Source organism: Hypanus sabinus, chromosome 28 (assembly GCF_030144855.1).
Source record: "Hypanus sabinus isolate sHypSab1 chromosome 28, sHypSab1.hap1, whole genome shotgun sequence".
In the NCBI taxonomy this organism is placed as follows: domain Eukaryota; kingdom Metazoa; phylum Chordata; class Chondrichthyes; order Myliobatiformes; family Dasyatidae; genus Hypanus; species Hypanus sabinus.
This window is the reverse complement of record NC_082733.1, coordinates 41287675-41312061: the sequence shown is the minus strand read 5'-3', so window position 1 is coordinate 41312061 and position 24387 is coordinate 41287675. Positions and strand designations below refer to the sequence as shown.

The window sequence follows — 24387 nt, the reverse complement described above, 5'->3', positions numbered from 1 at the left end:
TTCCCCCTCATCTCTGTTCTTAAATCTCCTATTGAGGCTGTCCTCTTGTCCTAGACCCCCCCCCCCCTCCAATGATGGAAAACATCCTCTTGACATCCACTCTATCTAGGCCAGTCAGTATTTTGATAGGTTGCAGTAATGTCCCACTCATTCTTAACTGCAGGCCCAGAGCCGTCAAACACTCCTCATATGTTCACCTTTTAATTCCCAGGATCGCTGGACTCATGGCAATGCCAGCACTCTTAGATAAAGGGGTGTGAAACTGCTCACAATACACCAAATGTGTTCTGAACCATGCTTTTTAAAAAAAAAAAGCCTCTGTATTACCTCCTTAATTCTCCTCCCATCTGTCCCCCTATGCCATATAAACAGGCAGAGAGACTATTGCCAGCTCCCAGTTTCAGCTGGGGTTACAGCTTGGTTTAGGAGCAGACAGTGACATCAGAACCTGGCCTCTGTAAGCAGGGTTGTTCCTCCGGCAAAATGCAGTGAGTGGACGATGGTGATGATTGTAGAATGGTTGGTTTAAATTCAACCCCACTCACACACAGTAACTGGGGGGTATCTCCCAGCCATTTATATTTAGTTCTATATGTTGTGGTTCCTCTGCATAAGCTGTTAAAGTAAAGGAGGATTGTTCTGTGTGACAATGCTGGAGGAACTCATGAGGTCAGTCAGCATCTATGGGGTGGAATATACAGTTGACGTCTTGGGCTGAGATCCTTCATCGGGACTGGAAAGGAAGGGGGCAGAATAAAGTTGGGAGGGGGGAGGAGCACAAGCTGGCAGGTGAGGTAGGTGGGTTGTTGGAGTGGAGAGGGATGAAGCGGGGGGGGGGGGGGATGGTTGGAAGAGGGTAGGGGCTGCAGAATCTGGCATTGGCCTGACGGAGGGGATCCGGCTGGAGGTGATGGGCAGGTGAGAAGAGAAAGGATGAAGCGGGGAAATCAGTATTGGGAATGGAAATAGAAGGGGGAGAGTTAGAATTTACTGGATGTTAGAGGAATCAATGTTCAAGCCATCAGGTTGGAGGCTACCTAGATTAAATGACTTGCTCCTTCAACTCGGATATGGCCTCCACATGTAGCAGAGGAGGTCGTGGACAGTCCTGTGGGAATGGGAGGTTGAATTGAGATGGGTAGCCACTAAGATTGTCATTTGCAGTAGATGGAACAAAGGTGCTCAATAAAGTGGTCCCCCAGACTACAGGCTGCCACTTGAGTAATGAGAATTCTTGAAGGGATTTCAGTCGCTACGTAAATGCAAAGTTGCACACGATTTGATGGATTGAATGTAATGTTTTCTTTGTATCTGCTCCTTGTCCTGTTTCAGCACCAGCAACAAGTAGCTCAAGCCGTCGAACGTGCCAAGCAAGTAACAATGACGGAGCTAAATTCGATCATCGGGGTACGTGGAGTTCCCAATCTGCCTCTCACAGTGTGTACACCTTCTTATTACTTGACACTATACAGGGGTGAGCGTTGCAGTCACGCTTCTGAAAAGACGGCAGTGGGTGGTAACGCATTGCTGAGGTGATCTTTAAGGAACTGACCAGTAGTGATATCAGTGCAGATTATAAGATCATATGAGCAGAGTTGGGCCACTTGGCCCATAGAGTCTGCTCTGCATTCCATCATGGCTGATTTATTATCCCTCCAAGGTTACAGGCTTTCTCCCAGTAATCTTTAAAACCATGACTTATCAAGAACCATCGACCTCTGCTTTAAGTATACCCACTGGCTTTACTTCGGCCATCTGTGGCAATGAATTCCACAGATTCACCACTCTCCAGCTGAAGAAATTCCTCCCCTAAAGGGACATCCTTGTATTCTGTTGTTGTGCCCTCTGGTCCTAGACTACCCTCCCCCTCCAATTATAGGAAACATCCTCACCACATCCACATAAAACTAGGCATTTCAGTATCTAAAGAGCAAACATGAGGAAATCTGCAGATGCTGGAAATTCAAGCAACAACACACACAAAATGCTGGTGGAACACAACAGGCCAGGCAGCATCTATAGGGAGAAGCACTGTTGAAGTTTCGGGCCGAGACCCTTCGTCAGAGTCGACAGCGCTTCTCCTTGTAGATGCTGCCTGGCCTGCTGTTCCACCAGCATTTTGTGTGTGTTGTCCTTTCAATATCTAATAGGTTTCAATAAGATTCCCCTTCGTTTTTCTAATCTCCGGCGTTGCTGATAACTTCTGGCTGAAAGACCTGTTGACCTGTTGACGGGGTGGGGGGGGGGGTGAGTTTGGACCTCACTGGCTTCTAGTCTGCTGTCAATGCATGTATAGGCCCACCATTGGTTGGGTCGACCATAGATGTGGCATACCAGTTGTCTACTGCAAGCCTGGACAGTACGATGTGGATAGCAAGCTATTGCCCATACTCCCCTTCTCCACGTAGCTGATGAATCCATGGAGCGTCAGAGACTGATGACGGGTGAAGTCGCAGGAGCTCTGGATTTTTCCCTTGGGGTGTTCTCCCGAAGCCTTCCCCATGAGTGGGTATAGCTGTAAGGCAGCAGAGGTTCAAGATCAGAGTCTTCCTCCTAGATGAGCTGCCAACCATGGCTGACATGCCCAATCTGCCAAAGCGACCGATTGTATGATGCCAGTACCCTGTCAGTAGAAATGGTACCGCCAGGCCTATTAGCTAATCCACATGTCCAGCCCCAGGCCTTCACTTGATTGTCAGAAGCTATTTGAGACACCAGCCATTGGGCGCATTTAATACACAATGGGAGCTCATCCCTACTACCCACCCCCAGCTATAACAACCATAAGAAAGCAAACTGTATGTAAACTGATGGAAAAGTTCTTTGATCTTGTCTCATTTGCAAAAGGTTCCCTTCCTTCTGGCTGATACAGCCCCGTGAATTCTCCCTCTTACCAGCCTAATGAGAGCTAGCTACTGGGCCCAGGGAGGTAGTTTGATTCCTTCCCAAGCCTCTCTCAAACTATCTAACAAGTAACAGCTCAGTCTACATTTTACCCTTTAACCCATTAGCTATGCGTATTATGAATTGTCCCACTGTCGAGTGCTGTAGGTTACTCCCCTGCACTGCAGCCGGAGTAACACACACAAACTGCTGGAAGAACTCAGCAGATCAGGCAGCATCTGTGGAGAGGAAAAATGAGCCAATATTTTGGCGGAGGCCCTTCATCAGAACTGATGAAGAGAATCGGCCTGAAATGTCAGCTCTTGTGCCCTCCCTGTTTAGAGATACAGCATGGAGCAGGTCGTTCCACCTAACAAGCAACCCACTGATTTAACACTAGCCTAATTGTAAGACTGTTTACAATGACTAATTACCTACTTTTTGGACTTTGGGAGGAAACCAGAGCACCTGGAGTTAACCCATTCGGCTCCTGGGGAAAACGCACAAACTCACCAGAATTTAACTTGCAAACTACGGAATGCTTTAGAATGTAATAGCGTCTTGCTAACCGCGGCCCTCAAATAAATGCTCACCATGTTGTCCACCCAGCTAATCCTACCTTCCTGGGCCCGGCCCGTGTCCCTCTCAGCCCCACCCCTCTGTATACCTATCCAAGTCAGGAGAAGAGGGTTGAGGAATAATAAATCAGCCATGGCGGAGCAGACTTGATGGCTGAATGGCCTAATTCTTCCCCTGTGTCTTGTGACTTTACAGCCTCCCAGTTCAACGGCATTGGGTCATTGGATCGGGAGTCCCACGTCACTGATTTTCATTTCTGTCACTCCCTTACAGACCCTGCAGTTTCTACTGGTCGGCCCTACCAGCTTCCCACTCGCCCTCCTTTCAAGCGGTGACTTGCACACGTTTGGCTCCGACCAATGTTCTGTTTTGGCGCGAGTTTCTGTAAAAATTGACTGGGTTAAGTTACTGTTGAGCAGGTCTAGTTCGGACGTTAACGTAATGGGGCTGCAATGGGAGCCATTTGACTTCCAAGGTCATTTGTGCCTCTCCAAGTGGAGTGAGCTTAAATTTGGTGGGATGGGGGGTGGGAAGTTGAAGCTTATCTGCCAAGCAACACAGTGTTAGCGTCAAATGTGTTTAGACCATGTCGAAGGCCGAATGACAAATGTGTTTTGTGTTAGCCGTCAGCCCTGAGTATAAATTGATCGACCATCTCAGATTCTTTCTCTGATCCTGAAGATAAAGAATCAATAGCCTCTGCTCTTTCTGGAGAGCTCTTAATGCCTTTTAAAGGCTTCTTTCCCCTGTTGTAGCAAGATGTGTAGGAGGCTGAAGAATCAAGTTGTGATTTGATTAGCCTTTTATTTAATGTGCTGGTTTATAGGCCAAGCAACAATTCGTAGCAGCTGGAGGGAGATATTGGGATTCAATTAAAGCAAATGAGTTAGGCCTGTGACCCCCATTTTAGAGGTAATCGTTTCCTCAAATCTGCCTGAATAGGATTGCCGGGCTGTCATTACCGCGCCAGCCATTCAATCAGCCTGTCTGATAAACGATTGCAAGGCTGGGATTATAGGCAATCGGGTGGGAGGGGGGTTGGGGCACCTCTGCTGTGGCACTGCGCTTGACTGAGCTTTACGGACTGTTTTTGTCTTTTCTTTTTAAAAAAAAACGGCTTCAGATGTGGCGGGGAGTGGTGTATAACACGGTCACTCTCTTCCTCCCCCACCAGAAGCTGCCTCTGGTGGTCCTTTTTGAAAACTCTGGCATTAATCATGCCAATCCACTTAGTCTGGCCTGTAAGAAGGGCTTTGTCCTTCCCTCTGATGCTAATAACCAGGGGGGTGGTGTGATAGAGGCTCTCAGATTTTCTCCAGCGAAGCAGTTGATTTGAGAGAGTTTCGGCCTTGCGTTTTCAGGCACGATGGATGGCATTAAGCAGCCTTGCATCTGTTTCTGGTTGTCGTCCCTTTTGGCACGTTCCCTGCGGTGTTCAGTGTCGATGGTGTTTCGGCATAGGTTGGGAGGGAGCGATTATACACTGTGCATGTCACTAGTGAATTTGGGAGCACGCACTGCATGTTCGAATCCCTCCTCTCCCCTGCCGTTTTTTTTTAATGGGTGTGCGCTCACGTCTTCCAACCCAAGGCTTGTGTGGAACGTGCAAAGTCCTCTGGTTTCCATACCGATCTGGTTCATACCTTGTGACCATCCGGCTGACGTGCAAGACAATCCTTTCAAAAATGTATGACAGCTGTGCTTGAAAATATACTGTTTTTTTTTAAAAAGGTATTTTGTGGTGAGTATTTGTGCTTTTTGCCTCCAAGGCCAAGCTTTTTTAGATGTAATTTTCTTTATAAAATATTTGAACAGCTCTGACCTGATTGTGGCTCTAGGTCAATAAATTTGTCTCTCACAGACAAAGCCAAATTGTATTGTGTCTCTGGTGATGTTACTGAACAACAGAGTTAGTGTTTTTTTGCAAAAAAAAAGACTGATAAGTACTGGTGTTTCAGACGTAAGCAGTCTGGACGTGTTCTCCTGTGCATTGTGCAAGTCCACAAATTTAATCTTCAACCTGAGATTCTTGGTGTGATTTTTTTTTTAATTCTCTGTGTGTGCGGAACATGCAGATGGATTTGTTTGTTACTTTGCAGTTCAAAGGCTTGCTGATCCCCATTGACCTCCCAGATGGATCTCACTGTTCCCTTAGTTATCTGTTCCTGATGTGATTTTACTGACTACCTTCAAGTCCTAGAAATTGGAGGAAAGTTTAAAACCTAGGAAGTTATTTGTTGCCATTTGTGTTTGCACTGTTTGGAAAAATGACTCCCTGGTCTAAACCCAGCAGTGGGACTGGAGTTACTGAAGGCGATTTACTTGAATTGCTTCTGGGGGCCCAAACCTTTTCCCCGATTGCCCACAATACAGGGTGAGGAGACGTCTCTGCTGCCTGAATATCGGGGAGACTGAAGGCATGATCTTCAGCTCTGTTCACTTTCTTTTCATAGTCATAGTGCTACAGCGTGGGGAAATGCCCTTCGGCCCACCTAGTATGTGCTGTACTGTTTGGCCTAGTCTTATGCACCTACATCTGGACCGTAACCTCCATGCTCCTCCCATCAATGTATTTATCAAATCCTCTCTTCAAATGTACCAGCATCCACCATTTTGGCTGTTTCCCCCTCAGTTCCCATTGCATTTACCCTATCTATACCCAACATAATTTTGTATAGCTCCATTGTTTGTTCCAACTCTCAAACCATGTGTACATTTCCTTTAAGATGCCCCTTTGTGGGCTAGGTCTTCAGCTCAGTTGAAGATCTCATATGACATCAACTTGGTTGGTAAAATGGTTTTGAATGTTGAGGGACATTTAAAGCTGGTATCTAATGTCGATGGTGTTCCTCTTGTATTTCGTAATTATCAGATGTACTTGATTGTGAAGTTTGATTAGGCTGTGTAGAAAAAAAACAAAAATAAATAAATCGGCATAGTGTCCTATTGAGTTCAAAAAGATGATGATTGGCTTAGGGTTTAGGTTTAGATCTATTTTAAAATGGATTTCCAGAGTTAAAACGGTGTGGGTACAATTTGTTTGGAAGGATCAGGGAAAGGAAGAGTGTTGTCTTTAGATGTGACTTATCTACATTGGAAAGTCTGGGTTTCATGCTGCTGTAATTAAAGCTTTTGTAATTTGGATCTAAATTTTCCATGTTCTATGCCAATTCTCTTTGCTTAGGGCAAGAGCCATTTTGTACGTAGATTTATTATCCATTCAGAAATCAAATCGCAAAGGAGAAGCAGCTGTTCTGGAAGCATTAACTGTGTGTCTTTGGGCTTCTGTACCTCATCCTGGGTGGTGCTAATGAGAAGAGGGCATGTCCTGTGTGATTGAGGGTACTTGATGGCTTTTTTTATTTTGGAGGCATTGCCTTTTGAAGATGTTCTCAGTGCTGGGGAGGCTAGTGCCTGTGATGGAACTGGCTGGGTTTACAACTCTCTGCAACTTTTTCTCAATCATGTGCAGTGGAGTGCTCTTCATGGTGCGCCGTAGAAATTTGCCTGTCTTCGCTGGCATACCAGGTACCCTCATGCTCCTAATTAAATAGAGCCACCGATGAGCCTTATTTGTAATATGTTAGGTCCAGGATAGATCTTCAGAAATGTTGACACCAAGGAGCCTGGTATTGCTCACCCTTTCCGATACTGATTCCTCGGACTGGTGTGTGTTCCCTCGACTTCCCCTTCCTGAAGTTCACAATCAATTCCTTGGTCCTGCTGGCATCGAGTACAAGGTTGTTCAATCAGCTGCCCTATCGCATTACTGTGCACCTCCTTGTCCCCACTTGAAATTCTGCCAACAGTTGTGTCGTCGATAAATTTATAGATGACATTTGAGCTGTGCCTCACCCCACAGTGCTTCAAAAGGGTGTAGCGAGAGTTGAGCAGTCGGTCAAGTACACATCCTAGAGGTGTCAGCGAGGAGATGTTATTTTCGATCTGCACAGGCTGTGGTCTCCCAATGAGGAAGTTGAGGATTCAGTTGCAGAGGCCCAGGTTTCGGAGCTTGTTGATTAGAACTGAGGGTATGACTGAGCTGTAGTCAATAAACTGAAAGCCTGATGTGGGTATTACTGTTGTTCAGGATATCCAAGGCCGAGTGGAGAGCCGGTGAGATTGCATCAGCCGTAAACCTATTGCGGCGATAGGCAAATTGCAGTGGGTACAGGGAGTTGATTCTAGCCAATACTTGTCTATTGCTTTCAGTGAGTGTCACAGGTTGATAGCTATTGAGGCAGCTTGTCCTACTCTTGGAAGCTGGTAAAGTCGTTGCCTTTTGAAGCAGATGGGAACCTCTGACTACTGCAGTGCGAGATTTAAGATGTCTTGAATTTCTGGCCGGTTGGTTTTCACTGCCCTACCAGGTACCCCACCAAGACCTCATGCCTTGTGGGAATTCTCCCTCGTGAAAGCTGTGCTGGCATCGGCCTCGTGAGACAGGGATCAGAGTCACCAGATGCGGCAGGGATTCTCACAGGTGTAATTTTATTCTCCCTTTCAAAGGTGTTGAGCTTATTCTCGAGTGAAGCATCACTACCATATGTGATATTGGGTTTCACCTTGTAGGAAGTAATAGCCTGCAAGCCCAACTCGAGCTGACGTGCTTTCCATTCAGTCTCTAACTTCAGTTGGAGTTGTATTTTTGCTCTTAAAATAGCGTTCTGTAGGTCATACCTGGATTTCTTTTACAGTTCTGGGTCACTGGTCTTGAATGCCACAGATATAGCCCTGTAGTAGGGCTACCATGTGATACTTGATAATAGTGGTTCTAGTATAAACTAGAGGTATTTTAAATGGTGTTGCTGATGGGATTTGCTACTGTGGCTCTGAGTCTAGTCTTATCTGCCATTTGTGCATTGTGGCCTCAAGTCCCATGTCATAATTGGGCCTTCTGTCCTTTAAGGGTACCAGAGCTCGGGACCCTTGCTGTTGGGTTTGGAATGAGTCCCTTTATCTGGTCTACACTTAAGGGCCATTTTATTAGGTACAGGAGTGAAACCCAGTGTGGTCATCTGCCCAGTGTTCTCTCTGAAGTGTGCGTGTGCTCACACCTTTTGCTACTTGTGCACAAGGGAATTAATTACACAAAGAATCTGAGGTGTGATGGACTTTAGGACCCAGAGGGCACAGGAACTGGCATCTGCTGCTGTCGAGTCGGGAGTAAGTCGGAGTAAACATAAATTTGCTGATAGCAAAATAAACCCAATTTGAGAATTGTTAATAAATTAATGTTAATGTGTTAATAGTATTTGTCAATGAAACAGAATTACTGAAGATTCAGCAGCAGCTGCATGTAGTGGTCTGAGCTCCCTCCCCTCAGGTCCTAAAGTCCCCACCCTCACAATGCAATCCTTTGTGCAGTTCCTTTGTGTACTAGTAGCAAAAGACTGGCTCTGCAGATGAACTGAATGCTCCTGGTTTGATGTCGATACCCTGCGCAAATGGCAAAAAGCAAGCGGACAGGTTTTTTTTGAGCGTTGGGTGTTTGATGTTTTCTTGAATGGGTTCCATGATGTTTCTGTTTCATGGCTGCTTGTGGGAGTTGTATTGTGTATACATTGATGTCTTTTTGAATCTTTATCTAATCAAGGGATTACTTGCAGTGACCAATTGATGTACTCAGTGCATCTTTGGACTGAGAGGAAACTGGAGCTGTTGGGGAAATGCATCTCCTCCCACAGGAGGACGTGCAGAGACACCCTACAGACGATGCCAGAAATGAGCTCCAAACTGAGCTGGAGTGTCGTGCTAACTATGACGCTGTCATGGCACTCTGGAACACTTGTCCAGATCAGCCCCTTCCCTAGTGCAGGTTCCTGGGACAGTTGCTGCATGTAACCAGCTCAGCAGGTTAAACTATTCATGTATATAAATTCAAGGATGAAGCCTTTTGATGCGGAGAGCTCGTCTTGTGTGGAACAGTAGTTGTGTTTGAGTAATTTACTCTGTGCTGGCCAGTGGTCTAGTGGCATCAGCATTGGACTTTGAAGCAAATGGTCCTGGGTTTGAATCCAGTCAGCTCCTTGCATGTCTTCCATCTGTACTGGGTTGAGTGTTGAGCTAGCAACTAGGCCTTATGTTTTTTTTAAAAGACAAAGGCTAAAGAAACGGCGCCCGATGCACCGCAAGGCGTGGAAAGGAACAACTATTTATTCCATTTGGAATTTTGCTGCTGGTATGATTTGAGCAGGAATTATCGTTAGAGCCACACTCCTTTCATATCCATCCCTGATTGCTTTCCTCCTGTGCTCTGCACAGGGCCCAGTCAGTGTCTGTGTTCCACTGGTTTCTGCTATAGATGGACCTCAACTAGCCAACCATTGGGAGCGTAATGCCTGCATAATACTCTCAGTCTGCTGGAGGAGCTTAGCCAGGCGAACAGCATAAAACCACTTGACACAGGAGAAGTAGGCCATTTGACCCTTTGAGTCTGTTCCATCATGGCTGACTTATTATCCCTGTTCAACCCTGTTCTTCTGCCTTCACCCTGTAGCATTTGATGCCCTTACTAATCAGGAACCTATCAACCGTCACCTTAAACGTACCCAATGACTTCACCGCCAGATTCGCCAGAAACCCCCTCATCTGTTCTTTTGGGCACCGTGACAGCACAACTTCAGTACAGTGCTGTACAGCTTCGGGTGTTGGAGTTCAGAGTTCAATCCTGGTGTCCTCTGTAAGGAATTTCTCCATCCTCCCTGTGGAATTTGCACTTTAGCAGGAAAGCAGATGACTTGGAGAAAACCCAAAGATGTCCCATGATTAAGGTTAAATTGGGGTTGTCAGCAATGGCTGGACAGTGGGGTTCGAAGTTCCCTGTGACCCTATCTGCGCCATATCTGTTATATAAAAAAAAGAAAGAAAGAAAGATAAATGGTTGTCCTCCTATTCTGAGGCTGTGCTCTGGTCCTAGACTCCCCATTATGGGGAAACCTCCTCTCCACCCCCTCTTTGGGAGGAATGGAAGTGCATCTGGGAGGATAGGAATTGTCAATGCTTCAGGTTGAAACAGCTAGATGTCTTCACCCACAACATTGACCATTTTCTGTCCTCCCAAAGATGCTGCTTGACCCCCTGAGTTCCTCCAGCATATTGTGTTTGTTGCTTCTGGAACTAGTGGGTACCATCCAGGGAAAAGGGTTGGAACCAGGGTAATGACCTGTAACATTATTTTTATGTAATTTATTCTGAATAATTACTTGTATGTCATGGCAACACACCACAACAAACAGTTGATCCTTGATAAAACTCTTCCCTAAAAGGCCCCAGAACCCATGGAGGTCCTGCTCCTCAGAGGGCAAGAGATGTCAAATGGCTGAGTAACTGGGTTGGTGATGGGTATTCCCATTCTAGTTCCCCTCTTGCCAGTGCATCACCTCCTTCTGGTATACCCTCCTTCCCTTCCTCCATAGTCCCCTATCATATTCCTCTTTCAGCCCTCTGCCATCTCCATCTATCACCTCACAGCTTCTCCCACCCACCCAACCCACTTGCCTTCCCCTTCACCTGTCTTGTGTATCATGTGGCAGCTTCTCATTTCCAGCGTCTGCAGAATCTCCTGTTTTATCAATGAGGAGGTATAGGAGCCCGAAGACCTACACTCAATGTTTAGGAACAGCTGCTTCCCATTTCTGAAAGGTTTGTTGAACCCATGTACACTACCTCACTTCGTCCTTTGCTCTCTGCACTAAATGAATGAGATGATTTGTAATTTATAGTTTTTATATTAATCATCATTTTGTGTCGTGTTGTATGACAAGGATGATCATGGTCATGACCATGACTGTTCTTGGCAAATGTTTCTACAGAACTGGTTTGCCATTGCCGCCTTCTGGGCAGTGTCTTTACAAGACGGGTGACCCTATCCATTATCAATACTCCTCAGAGATTGTCTGCCTGGCATCAGTTGTGGCATAACCAGGACTTGTGATATGTACCGGCTGCTCGTACGACCGTCCACCACCTGCTCCCTTGGCTTCATGTGACCCTGATCGGGAAGGGAGTGGGGGGCTGAGCAGGTGCTACACCTCCTTTGGTAGTGACGTATCTCCACCCCACCACCCAATCTATTACTATGTATTGCAGGGAGCCAATTGTTTGGGTAAATTCACATGACAACACTTACTAATGTGTTACCATTGAGTCAAGTGGGCTAGTTTACTCAATGATTTGTGTGCCAAAGTTCAGCAGAGGCTCTGACTTTACAATGACATTTCCCACTCCCTGCAGTCAGCTCCCGGGTTTATTTTTATTTGGGGATGCAGCTCGTTGGCAGGTTTTCCAGTCCAAAGCGCCTGAGCCCCCTAATTACACTTGTGACAATTAACTCATTTTCTTGAAAATGAATCTCAGGATAATGTATGGTGAAATGTACATCCTTGGATAATACATCTTCTTTGACCTTTGACTGGTGGGAATTGATCTAGCTGGTGATCTAGTTACGTTACATTAGCCTGCTGCCTTTGGGAACATGGGCCAAATGCAGGAAAATGGGAACCTTGCTTGGCAAGAACCCGTTGAGTTGAAAAGCCCGTTAGGTGCTGCATGAGTTTTGACTCTTCCTCCCTCCTTCATTGCCTCTCTTGAGCTGCCATTTCATGGCTCAGAACAGCTTCTTGAAACTTTCACACAACTTCTTGAAACAACAACTTCACACTGTCCTAAAAGTTTTCCCCCCAAGGCAGTTAATCTAATCAAGCATTCTAGTTGCCCCACCCTTGCTATTAGCCCCGTCACAGCAGTTAAAACACCTTAAGTGGATTACTGCTGTTTACATTGTAGATACAGGCTGGGATTTGTGCACATTTTATTCCATATCTGTCCTTTAACCTCTATTGTTAATTGTTTCACATCGTGCCCAACATGTGATAGCAAATCCCTAGTACGCACACATGTATATAGTGAATACAGTTGATCCCTGATCCTTTGCCTTGAGCTGATGCTCCAGGTGCTTTGTGTAGATGTGTCGGTGGTGAGGAGGTCTTTACCTGTAATGGACTGGGCTGTGTAGAGTACATTTTGTAGGATTTTCTGTTTGAGGGCATTGGTGTTTCCATAGCAGGCTGTGATTCAGCCAGTCAATCTACTCTCCTCCACATAACTATAGAAGTTCGTCAGTATTTTGGACATCATGCCAAATCTTGCAAACTTCTAAGAAAGTAGAGGCACTGCCACGCTTTCTTTGTAATGGCACTTGTGTGCTGGGCCCAGAGAGGTCCTATGAAGAGATGACACCAAAGAATATAAAGCTGCAGACCCTTTCCACCCGTCAATCCCCTTCTCTGTTCTTATCCCTGTAACCTTTGATACAGTTACTAATGAGGAAGCTGTCAACCTTCGTTATAATTATACTCGACGATTGGACCTCCATAGTCACCAGTGGCAATGAAGTCCACAGATTCTCAGCCTCTGATCCTTGTCTACCTTCTAAAGGGACATCCTGAAGCTTTCCCCTCTGGTCCTGGACTTCCCCACTATTGGAAACATTCTCTCCTCATCCCCACCATCTTGGTTTTTCAATATTCAGTAGGCTTCAGTGAGGTCTCCCCCGCCCCATTCTTCTAAACTCCAGCGAGTGCAGGCCTCGTGTTAACCCTTTGTTTCCTGGGATTATTTTCATGAGCCACGTCTGACCACGTGGAAAATGCCTACATCTGTGTGGTTCATTTCTGGCTCTGTGGTTTTCCTCTCCCTCCCCAAATGAGTGGGTTGGTCGTTTGCAGGTGTGGCAGAATTGGAGGGTTGCTGAGAGTGTGGGGAGGATTAAAACAAGATGGACATAGAGTAGCGGTTAGTGTAGTGCCATTACAGCACGGGGCATCGAAGTTCAGTTCCACCGTTCTTTGTAAGAAGTCTGTGCGCCTTCTGGTGAGCGTGTGGGTTTCCTCCACATTCCGTGATTTCCTCCCACATTCAAAGGACTTGGTTAATTTTTTTATTGTAAATTGTCCTGTGGTTAGGCTAGGGTTAAGTGGGGGTGGGGTTGCAGGGGTGTGACACAGCTCGTTGGGCTGGAAGGGCCAGTTCCTCGCTGTGCTTCTAAATAAAATGGTTAACGATGGTCACAGCCTTCTGCTGTCTACCTGACTTTATTTGTGGTTGGGAAGCAGAACCTGCGGTGAGCCACGTACTACTCGTGGCAGAATGGACAGTGATCCTCTCCATTTCACAGGCGCTGGATCTTTGTTTTGCTCAGTTCCTTGTGCTGACACAGATCTGGGTGTAGGGCATAGATTGGCGACTCCGGAGGCTGGGCTCCATTGAGGGAGCTATGGGTACACTCAGTGGCCTCTCCATTCGGTACACCTGAAAGTGCCCGGACAGCAGTCACTAAAATCCAGTATCGGTGCACACAAACTGCTGGCGGAACTCGGCAAGCTAGGCGGCATCCAAATGTTCATGTGAATGGACAAGGTGATTCGTGCAATTGGTATTGATGGTCCCGAGGGAACGTTGGATAGAAAGAAGTGGGCACTTGCAGGCAGGTGTCTTTTCAAGTAGGATGTAAACAGTTTTGCATCAGAGAAATTAGGCCAAGGCCAGTACAGTTGTGTAACGCTACCACAGCACCAGCAACTGGAATTCAAGTCCACTGCTTTAAGGTTCTCCCCTTGATTACGGGGGCTTCTTCTGGGTGCTATGGATTATACCACATTCCAAAGAGATACGACTTAGTAGATTAATTGGTCATGTGGGTGTAATTCACAGTGCAGGCTCGTTGGGCCAGAAGGGCTTTTTACTGTGCTGTACCTCTAAATAAGGACAAATTTTGCGGTGAAGCTGTGGTGATACCTCCCCATGTTCTCTCCCACACTAAGATGTCAGGTGTGTATCTTGTCCCTTATCCTGGGATTTGTCTTTCCATGGACAGCCATGAAACAGAGGCACCATGGAGCTCATTCAAAGAAAAGCATCAAATGGCCAAATGCACAAAAAAGAAAAAATCACGCAAAAGGCGCAGAGTGAGCGGAAAGCACGATATCAAACCGCGGTGTAATTGACTGTCTAGGAAGGTTCAGTTCAATTGGGCACTGCGGCATTCGTTGACTGCGGGCCACAGAGCTAGTCTGCCTTGATCAAAATAGCAATAAACAAAACCGCACATAACATGAACTGCAGAGTCCAGTCTACATACTGTGCTGAATGAGCCTTGGCCAAGATAGGCAGCATTGTACAGCAAGAGAGACACTGATCAAACGCAGGCAGTTGGCCCTCTGCTTTTCCCCTTGTTATTGTGGCAAGTATCAAGATACAAAGAAAATCTGTCTTGCTTGCTGCTGCTTTAGATCTGATTGTTACACAGCGTATTTAAGTAGAACAAGGTTAAACAATAATGCAGAATAAAGCTATTGGAAAAAATGTAGAGCAGGTAACCAAAGTGCAATATCAAGACTAGATAGACTGATTCCATCTCATGGTATAAGAGTCTGATAACTACAGGGTTATTCAAGTCCTACAGCCTGGTGGTACGTGCTTTCTGGCTTTTGTATCTTCTACCCAATGAGAGTAGGGGAGAAGAGAGAATGTCTGGGGTCGTTGGGGTCTTTGATTATGTTGGCTGCTTTACTGACGCAGTAGAGTCTTTGGAGGGAGGGCTGAGTTGTGCTTGCAACTCTCTGTAATTTCTTTTGGTGGCATGTAACGCAGTTACCGTACCGAGCCATGAAGGATGCTCTGGGTGTTTAGAGAATGGATTCATATCCCTGTGAGTTGCTCCCTCATTGACGGTGGGGGGGGGGGGCACGTGGTGTCCCTACTCTGACGACGGTTGCTAGTTGAGGAGTGACTGTAGGGGGTGCTTTGGGTGGGTGTGGTGGGGGGGGGAGGGTTTCCACTGGTTGCAGTCCTGAGTTCAGCTTGCACAGACCATCTTGTGGGCTCTGGACGCAGAACAACAGGTCTGTGAGGACAGTGGGGTGGGTGGGGGAGCTGGAGGTACAGAGGTGAGGGCGAAGCAGGCTGATGAATAAAACACTCGGGAGCTGTGTGTGTCTCCTTTCATGTTGCAGCACTGAGTGATGAAGCCCCTCTCTGGCAGACACAGGAATCAAATTAGACAGTTTGATTTCTCAGTGGCTTTATAAGAGTCTGGCTTATCTTTGTTGAAAGGGTCGATATTTTATTTAATTGGGAGGGCAGAGGGATGGAGATGGGCGTTAAGTCTAATAATGTAATGTCTGAAATCTTTTCTCTTTTCATTCCCAGCAGCACCACGCTTTCTACCCACCTCTCATGGTTAGTCCCTCCCTCCTGATCTCTCTCTCTCTCTGTCTCCCATCCTCTTTCTCTGCCGTCTCTCCAGCATGCCACCCATGTGATTCACTGCTTCTGTGCGCCAGATGTGCATGTGCGCAGGTTTCGCCGCTTACGCAGAGTCCGAACGCTACTCACCGCTGAGGACAGGCTTCCGGGGCGGGGGGGATTCCTCAGCAAACGCTCCTGCCCTTCTCCACCTGGAAGTTCCTACCCACGCTCCTCCCAGTACCAGCCCCCGAGGGCTGCCTCAGTTACCCCCGTTGCATTTAGACTGATCCAATGTTTCCAACAAGCAAAGAGGAGTTCTGAAGGAATCCTTTCGAGCCCAGCAACCCCCAATTTAACCCTAATCACAGGACAATCTACAGTGACCGATGGACCGTGGGAGGAAACTGGAATACGCAGAGAAAACCCGTGCATTCCATGGGGAGGTTGTGTGAACAGCTTGTAGATAACAGTGGAACTCTGATGCTGTGAGTCGCAGTAGTGCGGCACTGACCACTACGTTTCCATGGGCTCCCCCTCTCCACACCTGTTCCAATTCTTGGCCTGGAATCTGCTCGGTCAGTTGTCCTCGACCCAGGACGGCTTTTCATGCTCGTGTCTAAGGGACTTTGTCTGTGTGTGTGAGAGAGATCCAATGGTGCCTGTCGCATTAACTCAGATGTCTCGGCCCTGTCAGATTCTAGATTTGCCTCCTCTCACGTGCCTCTGCATCTTGTGTCCCTTTCCATCGGCAGTGTTTTATGTCGGCTCTCTCACCTTGAACTGGGTTGGGGAGAGGGGCTTCAATATGTGATCTCATTGTCCAAGAAACATTGTTCGCTTGGCAGCTAATGGGACTGCACCTGACTGCATTCCAATACTACCCCCTTTCCCAAAGACATTAGCCAAGTTCCCAATGGAGCTAGCTAATTCCCACCAGGTTTCTGGAGGTTTAACTACACGACGTAAGTGGGTCGTGACGATGTGTTTCAGTCCACCTCCACTGACACCAAACATTGGAAGTGCGGTCCTGGTAGATTGTTGCTACGAAATTGAGCCTTTAGTGCTGACAAGCCTCTATGCCCCACTGTCCCTGGACTGACTCCACCATGGCAGTGGGAATACTTCCTATTGGGAATTGCTGCTTTTAAGAACAAACCTGTTCCGTTCCTGACTATAGAGTGACCTTCTCCATTCCGAACACCCACGCTATATTCTAGATCAACAGCTGACCAAGTGTGCTTTTGTACATAAAACAAGTGCATTTTAGTTCAAACGCCTCACTTTTCTTTAAGTTTTTGACCTGTGTGCTGGTGATCTGGCTGTCAATCTTTGATTCTTCGACAGCTCGAAGATTGTTAGTCCTAATGGTCGGGTGCACGCACACTTCACGCAGGAGATCATTGGTGTGATCGGTACATCTAGTTCACTGTCCCCAACGCCAGGAATAACACAACAGTACAGGTCCTTGGCCCACTATGTTGTGCTCACCTAGTCCAAGATCAAACTCGCACTTCCTTCCCATGTAGCCGTCCATTTTTCTGTCATCCTTGTGCCTGTCTGAAGACTCTCTTAAATGTCACAAATGTATCTGCTTCTACTACCACCACTGGCAGGGCACTCCATATACCTACCTTCCTGTGTTTTAAAAAAAAACGCTAACTCTGACATTCCCCCAATCACCTTAAAATTATGCCCCCTCGTATTAGTCATTGCCACACTGGCTGTCAACTCTATCGATGCCTCTTATGAATCTATGCACCCATAATCCTTGTCTCCAAAGAAAAATGTTCGAGTTCACTCAGGCCTTCATCCAGGCAGCAGCCTGGTAAATCTCCTTTGCACCCTCTCTAAACCTTCTATATCCTCCCTGTAATGAGGTGACCAGAACTGAGCACAGTACTCTAAGTGCAGTCTAACCAGGGTTTTATAGAGCAGCAACATTATCTTCTGGCTTTGGAACTCAATCCCCCAACTAGTGAGGACCAGCGTAGCATCTTTGAGGAACCTATGGACGTGGAACCCAAATTCCCTCTGTTCCTCCACCCCACTAAGAATCCTGCCATTCATCCTATACTCTTGGGGGTCATGGTAGCGTAACAGCAAGCACAACATTTTACAGTACAGACAACCTGAGTTCCATTCCCACAAATTTGTACATTCTACGGATTCCTCTCATGACCCAAAGGTGAACTGGTTGGTAGGTAGATTGGTCACTGTAAATTGACCCTTGATTAGGCTAGGATTAAATCGGGGTCACTGAGTGGCGCGAGTCAGAGGGCCTGTTTTGTGCTGTGCCGCAATTAACTGACATCCAAACTCTTTCCACCCCCCCCCCCGGGATGAGATGCTCTGGTTAAGGCTCTGTCTCTTCTAAAGTTCACCTCTGACCTTCAAGACACGGAGCACGGGCTCATTCTCCTTTGGGAAGGGACAATGGTGCTTCACCAGGAATTCTGAATCCCAAAGGCAAAAGCAGCTCCTGTGAGTCTTCCCCAAGCAAGTTCATTGACTGAGGCACACGAACACAGCCCGTGAAAGTTAGCTTTTCGAAACAGCACCTCAGTACTATATGAGGACAAATAAAATTAGCGTGTATATAACTTCCATGACAAAAAAAAACCAGTGACCCCAGTGAAAGTTTTGGGAGATGAGAATAACCAGTCTGGGGTAATGTTGGGCCTTTCAGGTTGGTCTGAGAACCTGATGCCAGTGGGTGCAGTGCCGTCTTTCCCCGAGGGAACTCCAGTGATCGTCACCACCTCTCCAGGTCCATACGGGCTGGTCCCCTCAGCCAGGAATTTGTAGAGAACACAGACTGGAGGTGACTGGCAGAAGAAAGCCGATTCAGGCAACCGATTTCTAGTTTCTGGGCCCACCTCGTGAGAGGGCAGGTTGAGCAGGATCTTCGTAAAGGGAGTTGGAGAATGCTGAAGGAGGTGATGTTGCCAGGACAGTGCAGAAAGGTGGGTCCTTCATTACAAGCAGTATGGGCTGAATCCAGTGCTCAGTAATTAGGCCATAAAACACAGGAGCAGATTGAGCCCATTTTACCCATCAATTTGATCATGACCAATTTATTATCCCTATGAAACCCCATTCTACTGCCTTCTCCCCATAACCTTTGATCTCCTGACTAAAGAAGATCCTGTCAGTCTCTGCTTTACATATACCCAATGACTTGGCCTCCACAGCCGTCTGTGGCAATGCATTCACCACCCCCTGGCTAAAGAAATTCCCCTCTCGTCTCTGTCCTCTTGAATTCTGATGCTGTGCCCTCTGCTTTTAGACTCCTCATGAAAGGAAATGTCCTCTCCAGGTCAGTTCTATTGAAGCTTTGCAATATTTGATACACTTTAATGAGATGCCCCCTCATTCTTCTAAACACCGGTGAGTGCAGGCCCAGGACCGTCAAACACACGTCACATGTTAACCCCTTTATTCCCAGGAACATTCTCATGAACGACTGCTGATTGCATAATAAGTTAATCCAACACACAGTTATTGATGATAAAAGACTCTGTATTCCATCACTCTCCGCTCTCTCTGATGTAGTTCATGACCGCTGATTTGCAAGTCAATCCCGTACTAGGCTCTGAATTCTCAGAGTTCACTGCCACCTACATTGACCAAGCTGAAGTTTGCAAAATATGTTTCCAAATTGATGTAACCACATGGATATCCACAGTAATCTCAGTGGAATGCTTTGCTATCCATGATATTCCTGCTGGCACACGGGCACACCCCGCCAGGGTTAAATCGGGAAGAGTGGGCTGAACCTGTGTTTCATTAGAACCTCTATCATTGAACTGACAACTTGGCAAGCCTTTCTTTCTCCCCCCGAGACATCTCTCTGCTGTGTGCATGCCTGAACTTGGTTTAGGATCAGTACTGCGCCAAGCTGCTGATGGTGGGTCTGGGGTAGGAACGATGAAGTTTCTCACGACCTTTGGGTTGGGGGTCAGCTTGCCCTGTTCCTTGGAAGAAAGGTGCTGCTGGGAGGGGTGACGCACTGCACCCCAAAGGCCTTTGGGGGTTGGTGGACAGCAGGGTTCGGGGAAGGCCAATGTTACTTGGTCCTGGTCACTGTGCAGTGGGCAGAGCTAGCTGGACTTCTACCCATTTCCCCCCTCCACTGCCCTGCCCCTTCCCCTTTGGAAAGATGGTATCTCAATACAAGGGGAGCTGCCCCCCTCAGCCGGAGGGTGGGATGGAGCCTAAACCTTCAGCATCGTGTGCTGGTGTGAACTATTTCTGTTGCAATACAGCTCTAAGGTTGATCTTTGATTCTGATCAGAATAATTAACCTTTCCTTCTGGAATTTTTGCTCTTCTCTAGCAGGGCACCACTGCGAGTTTCTGTCTGCATTAATGGCCCACTGCAAGTTTCTCACAGTTTTCCTGTTCTCTCTCTCCCTCCCCCCCTCACCTCCATCGCTCTTATTGCTTTGCCTTCACCATGATTTTCTTTCCCAATTTTTCTTTCTCCTTTTATTTTCATTCCATCACATGTCACATTGGTCTCTCCGCAGCAGCAGCAGCTCCAGGCTCAGCACCTCTCCCACACTCACGCTCCCGTCCAAATGCCTCCCCACCCCTCCGGACTTCAGCCTCCTGGAATCCCCCCCGTCACTGGGAGCACCTCTGGACTCCTGGCGCTCTCCAGCGCCCTGGGCAGCCAGGCCCAGCTGTCGGTGAAGGACGAGAAGAATCACCACGAGCTGGACCATCGAGGTGAGGAGACCCTCAGGCCAGAGGGCGAGGGGTGTGCGCGGTCTGGCTGACGAGGGCAAGGGACTTGGATGTCAGGCGTTTGCGTTACAGTTCGGGTAGCGTATTACAGCGTCAGCAATCGGTCCATTTCCTGTGAGGATAAACACGAGATCTTGCAGATGGCGCTGGAGGAACTGAGCAGGTCAGGCTCTATTGACGGAGAGGAATAAAGAGCCAGTGTCCCGATGAAGAATCTTGACTCGAAGCATTCCTCTTCATAGATGCAGCCAGACCTGCCGTCTGTCAGGAGTTTGTACGTTCTCCCCGTGCCTACGTGAGTTTCCTCCGGGTGCTCTGGTTTCCTCCCATGTTCCACAAGATGTACACATTGGGGTTAGTGAGTTGTGGGCATGCCGCGTTAGCACCGGAAGCACAGTGTCACTTGTGGCTGCCCCCAACACGTCCTCAGACTCCATTGGTTGTTGACTCAAATGAGGCATGTCATTGTGCATTTTGAAGAACGTATGACAGGGCTGATTGTTAAGTGTGGAGCCCTAGCATTTACCTGAGCTTGCTGGCTGTCGGCAATCGCAGTGGCTGCTGTGGGGGAGCAACAGACAAGACAGCTGAACTTGAACTAGAGGAGGTTTTGGTTTCCTGGTTATTCTGGAGGAGCCGGGCAGTGGGAATAGTTCCGAGTTTTATTTAATTTATTGAGAACAGGTCCTTCTGGCTCTTTGAACCGTGCCGTTGGCAACCCCCGACTTAACCCTAGCCTGATCACAGGACAGTTTATAATGACCAATTAACCTACCAACCAGCAGGTCTTTGGACTGTCAGCAGAAACCCACGCAGTCACAGGGAGAACATCCAAGCTCCTTGCAGGCAGCAGTGGGATTTGAATCTGGATCGCTGCTGCTGTGTGAACCACTACGTTACCTTATCGCCCCCATGGTATGGGTTTATTATTGGCAGATATACCAGGACACAGTAAAAAGCTTGACTAGCATACTGTTTTTGCAAGTCAGATAATTACACTGTGCTTTGAGGTAAACTATTGCAGAATAATGTGTCAAAGCTGCTGAAAAAGTGCATTGCAGGCCAAAGGTGAAGTGCAAGATCGTAATGAGGTAGATTGTGAGGCCGAGAGTCTATCTTATTGAAAAGGAGGTCTGTTCAAGGGTCTGATAACAGTGGGGTAGAAGCTATCCGTGAACTGGTAGTGTGGGCAAATCAATTGAAGCATTACAGGGAGATAGTTGGGACTAGTTAACCTTCAGCTAGATTATGGGTTTCCATAAACAGTAGGGATGCTGCAGTTACAGAGTAACACACACAAAATGCTGGAGGATCCCCCTCCTCTTTCACTCTTTTTCCATTCCCATTCACTCTCACCCTTTCCCTTCTCCTCACCTGCCCATCACCTCCCTCTGGTGCCCCTCCTCCTCCTCCCCTTTCTCCCATGGCCCACTCTCCTCTTCTGTTAGATCCCTCCTTCAGCCCTTTACCTTTTCCACTTTTCAGCTACCTGCTCTTGCCAGCTTGTCTTCCTTCCCCTCCCCCACCTTATTCTGTCGTCTTCCAGCTTTCTTTCCAGCCCTGAAAGAGTAAAAGACAGTAACGAGATAGATGATACTTATTCCTCTCTGTAGACGCTGCCTAGCTAGCTGAGCTCCTCCAACATTTTCTGTGTTGTTGAGGGTTTCCACAGCCATGATGTTTCTAGGAATTGTAAATTACTCTGGAAAATACTTTGAGAAGGAAAACATAGGAAAGAAATCTTTGCATTCAGTTCATTTTCATAGAAGTTGTAGAAGGATGCAAGGCCATTCTCCCTGCCCATGAATAATCATCTAATTGGATAGCAGCCTTCATTATCTGATTGGCTGAGAGATGCCAGTTCATTTGAAAGAGGAGCCAATGACAGGGTTGATGGGTCATGCGGTGCAGACTGTGACCATCGATTGGAATCGGCAACTTTAACCCCATCGCAGAAGTTGCCCTGAACGTTTTATTTTCCTTTACAATTCTAACTGTGAATTTTTGTCCCCCTTTTCTCTCCTGCCAATGTCTGACTGCTACGCTGCGGCTCCTGCCTTGTGGAATTGATCTCGTAGAGAGGGACTCCGGTGTGGTAAGTGTTGAATCACTTCCGGTCCTGTCATCATCGGCACAGTCTTTAGTTCCCAGAACTCCCTTTCCTGGTACTCCTTATACCTACCTGGTTCCTGTAAAGCCCTTGTTGCCAGAAAAACACCGCACATACCTATCAAATGCTTTCATTTCTAACTCAGCAACTTTTGGGAGGTTTTACCAGAGCGAGTCCTACATTGATGAGTGCCTTCATGAACTGCGACAGATGCTCTTTCATGGAAGTAGCGTCCTGCCCGTGGAGGCTGAACGTGCAGGCTTGTATGTAACACAGAATACTGTGGCTCGTTGGGAGTTTTGAGTTTGTCTGGGATCTCTGCATTTTTCTGTGGACCTGTCTGGGCTAAGGCTAACACAGGCCTTTAACTGAGCGAAAAGGCAAAAGTCGGAGTGAGTGAATGAGCTCACGTTCAGGTCAGGCCACTATTGTGGGAAGCAGTAGATGGAGTTATCTCTTTTGGTCAGACCTGTCTGCAGTAAAGGCTGATTTATGATTCTGTGTGGTAGCCTATGCCGTAGCCTTTGTCGGTGGCCTGCACTGTTGTGGGCATTTATACCTGTGCGTTGGTGTGTCTGTGTCGCTTTGCAATTCACCGCCAAAACGCTAGTTGGCGATGGAGTTTCTCTGCCACTGTGAGTTTCTTTGTGTACTTCAAACAATGGCAACTGAGCACATCACGTTGGAGTTGGAGCTAATAAATGTTGAACAAGGGTTACTTTTATTGAAATTACTGCAACGCAGAAAAGAGAGAAGACGTCGGAGGAGATGGTATGAATGACCATCGAATGAATTGAGGCAGAAGGAGGGTGAATTTTCTGTGCTTGTCCGGCCACTGAGAGACACGGACGAGGAAGTTCATTTCAAATATTTTCGGATGTCGGCAGGTAGATTTGACGATTTGGTTCATCGTCTCCAACCATTTATTTCACATCAGTGTACGCACAGTATGCCTATAGACTGGAGGAAATGTGATATGACCAAGCGAACCAATCACAGTAGTTGCGGTCTAGGTCATCGTGAGGCGCAGTTACATCTTTGGGGAGGTGCGTGTCAGGCTATGGCGTAGGGTGCAGCGTAGGTTGCAGGGCTGTGCCGTAGCTACGGTGTTCATTTGACCCAGAAGTATAAATCAGCCTTAAGGGCCACCTAAGGTGAGCTGACCTTTCCCACGTGTGAGCGGTAAGATTTTTTTTCACTCAGAGTGGTAATTTGTTGCCTGGTACGGTTGTAGAGGCAAATACATTAGAGGCTTTTAAGAGACATTTGGACAGGCACATGGATTTAAGGAAAACGGAGGGATTAGTGTTTGGGTGTTTCTGATTTGCTGGTCCAGCACAACATTGTGGTCTGAATGGCCTGTTCCTGTGCTATACTCTTCTGTGTTTCATCTCCCATTCATTTCACATCACCTCTGTTCATAGTGGAGTTGCCCGAAATGCTTTTAATGCTAAGTTAATATTATTATCGTATGCATGGCTACCAATAAAAGCTTACTTACGGCGACATCATGGGCATATCAGATCAGCAGCTTTCACAAGAAAAACATAAATTATTCACAACTTTTACAGCAAAACATAAATAGAGCCAGAAAAAAAAAGCCCATTTTATTGCATTATCGGAGTGGTCCTAGTGCGGCTAAAACTAGTGATTACGGTGGTGCTGGTTGAAGGGAAGTAGCTATTGTTGAACTTAGTGGGATGGGACTTCAGGGTTCTGTACCTCCTTCCCAGTGGGAGCTGTGAGAAGACAGCATGGCCCATGTGGTGGGGATCTTTGGATGTTGCCTTCAAAGCCTTTTTTAGGTACTACTGATGG

At 47.1% G+C, this 24387-nt stretch overlaps 1 protein-coding gene across 4 annotated transcripts in view; it reads left to right on the top strand.

Moving 5' to 3' along the window:
* LOC132382620 (transducin-like enhancer protein 3) overlaps positions 1-24387 on the top strand; it is a 90048-nt gene that overhangs the window by 21545 nt on the left and 44116 nt on the right. For 2 of the 4 annotated variants that reach the window (XM_059953025.1, XM_059953024.1), the window contains exons 6-8: positions 1333-1407; positions 20240-20441; positions 22538-22554. In XM_059953025.1, coding sequence (XP_059809008.1) covers positions 1333-1407; positions 20240-20441; positions 22538-22554 — 294 coding nt within the window. Of the gene's footprint in view, positions 1-1332; positions 1438-15672; positions 15703-20239; positions 20442-22537; positions 22555-24387 lie in introns of all 4 variants that reach the window. The other 2 variants (XM_059953022.1, XM_059953023.1) reach the window with 2 other exon arrangements.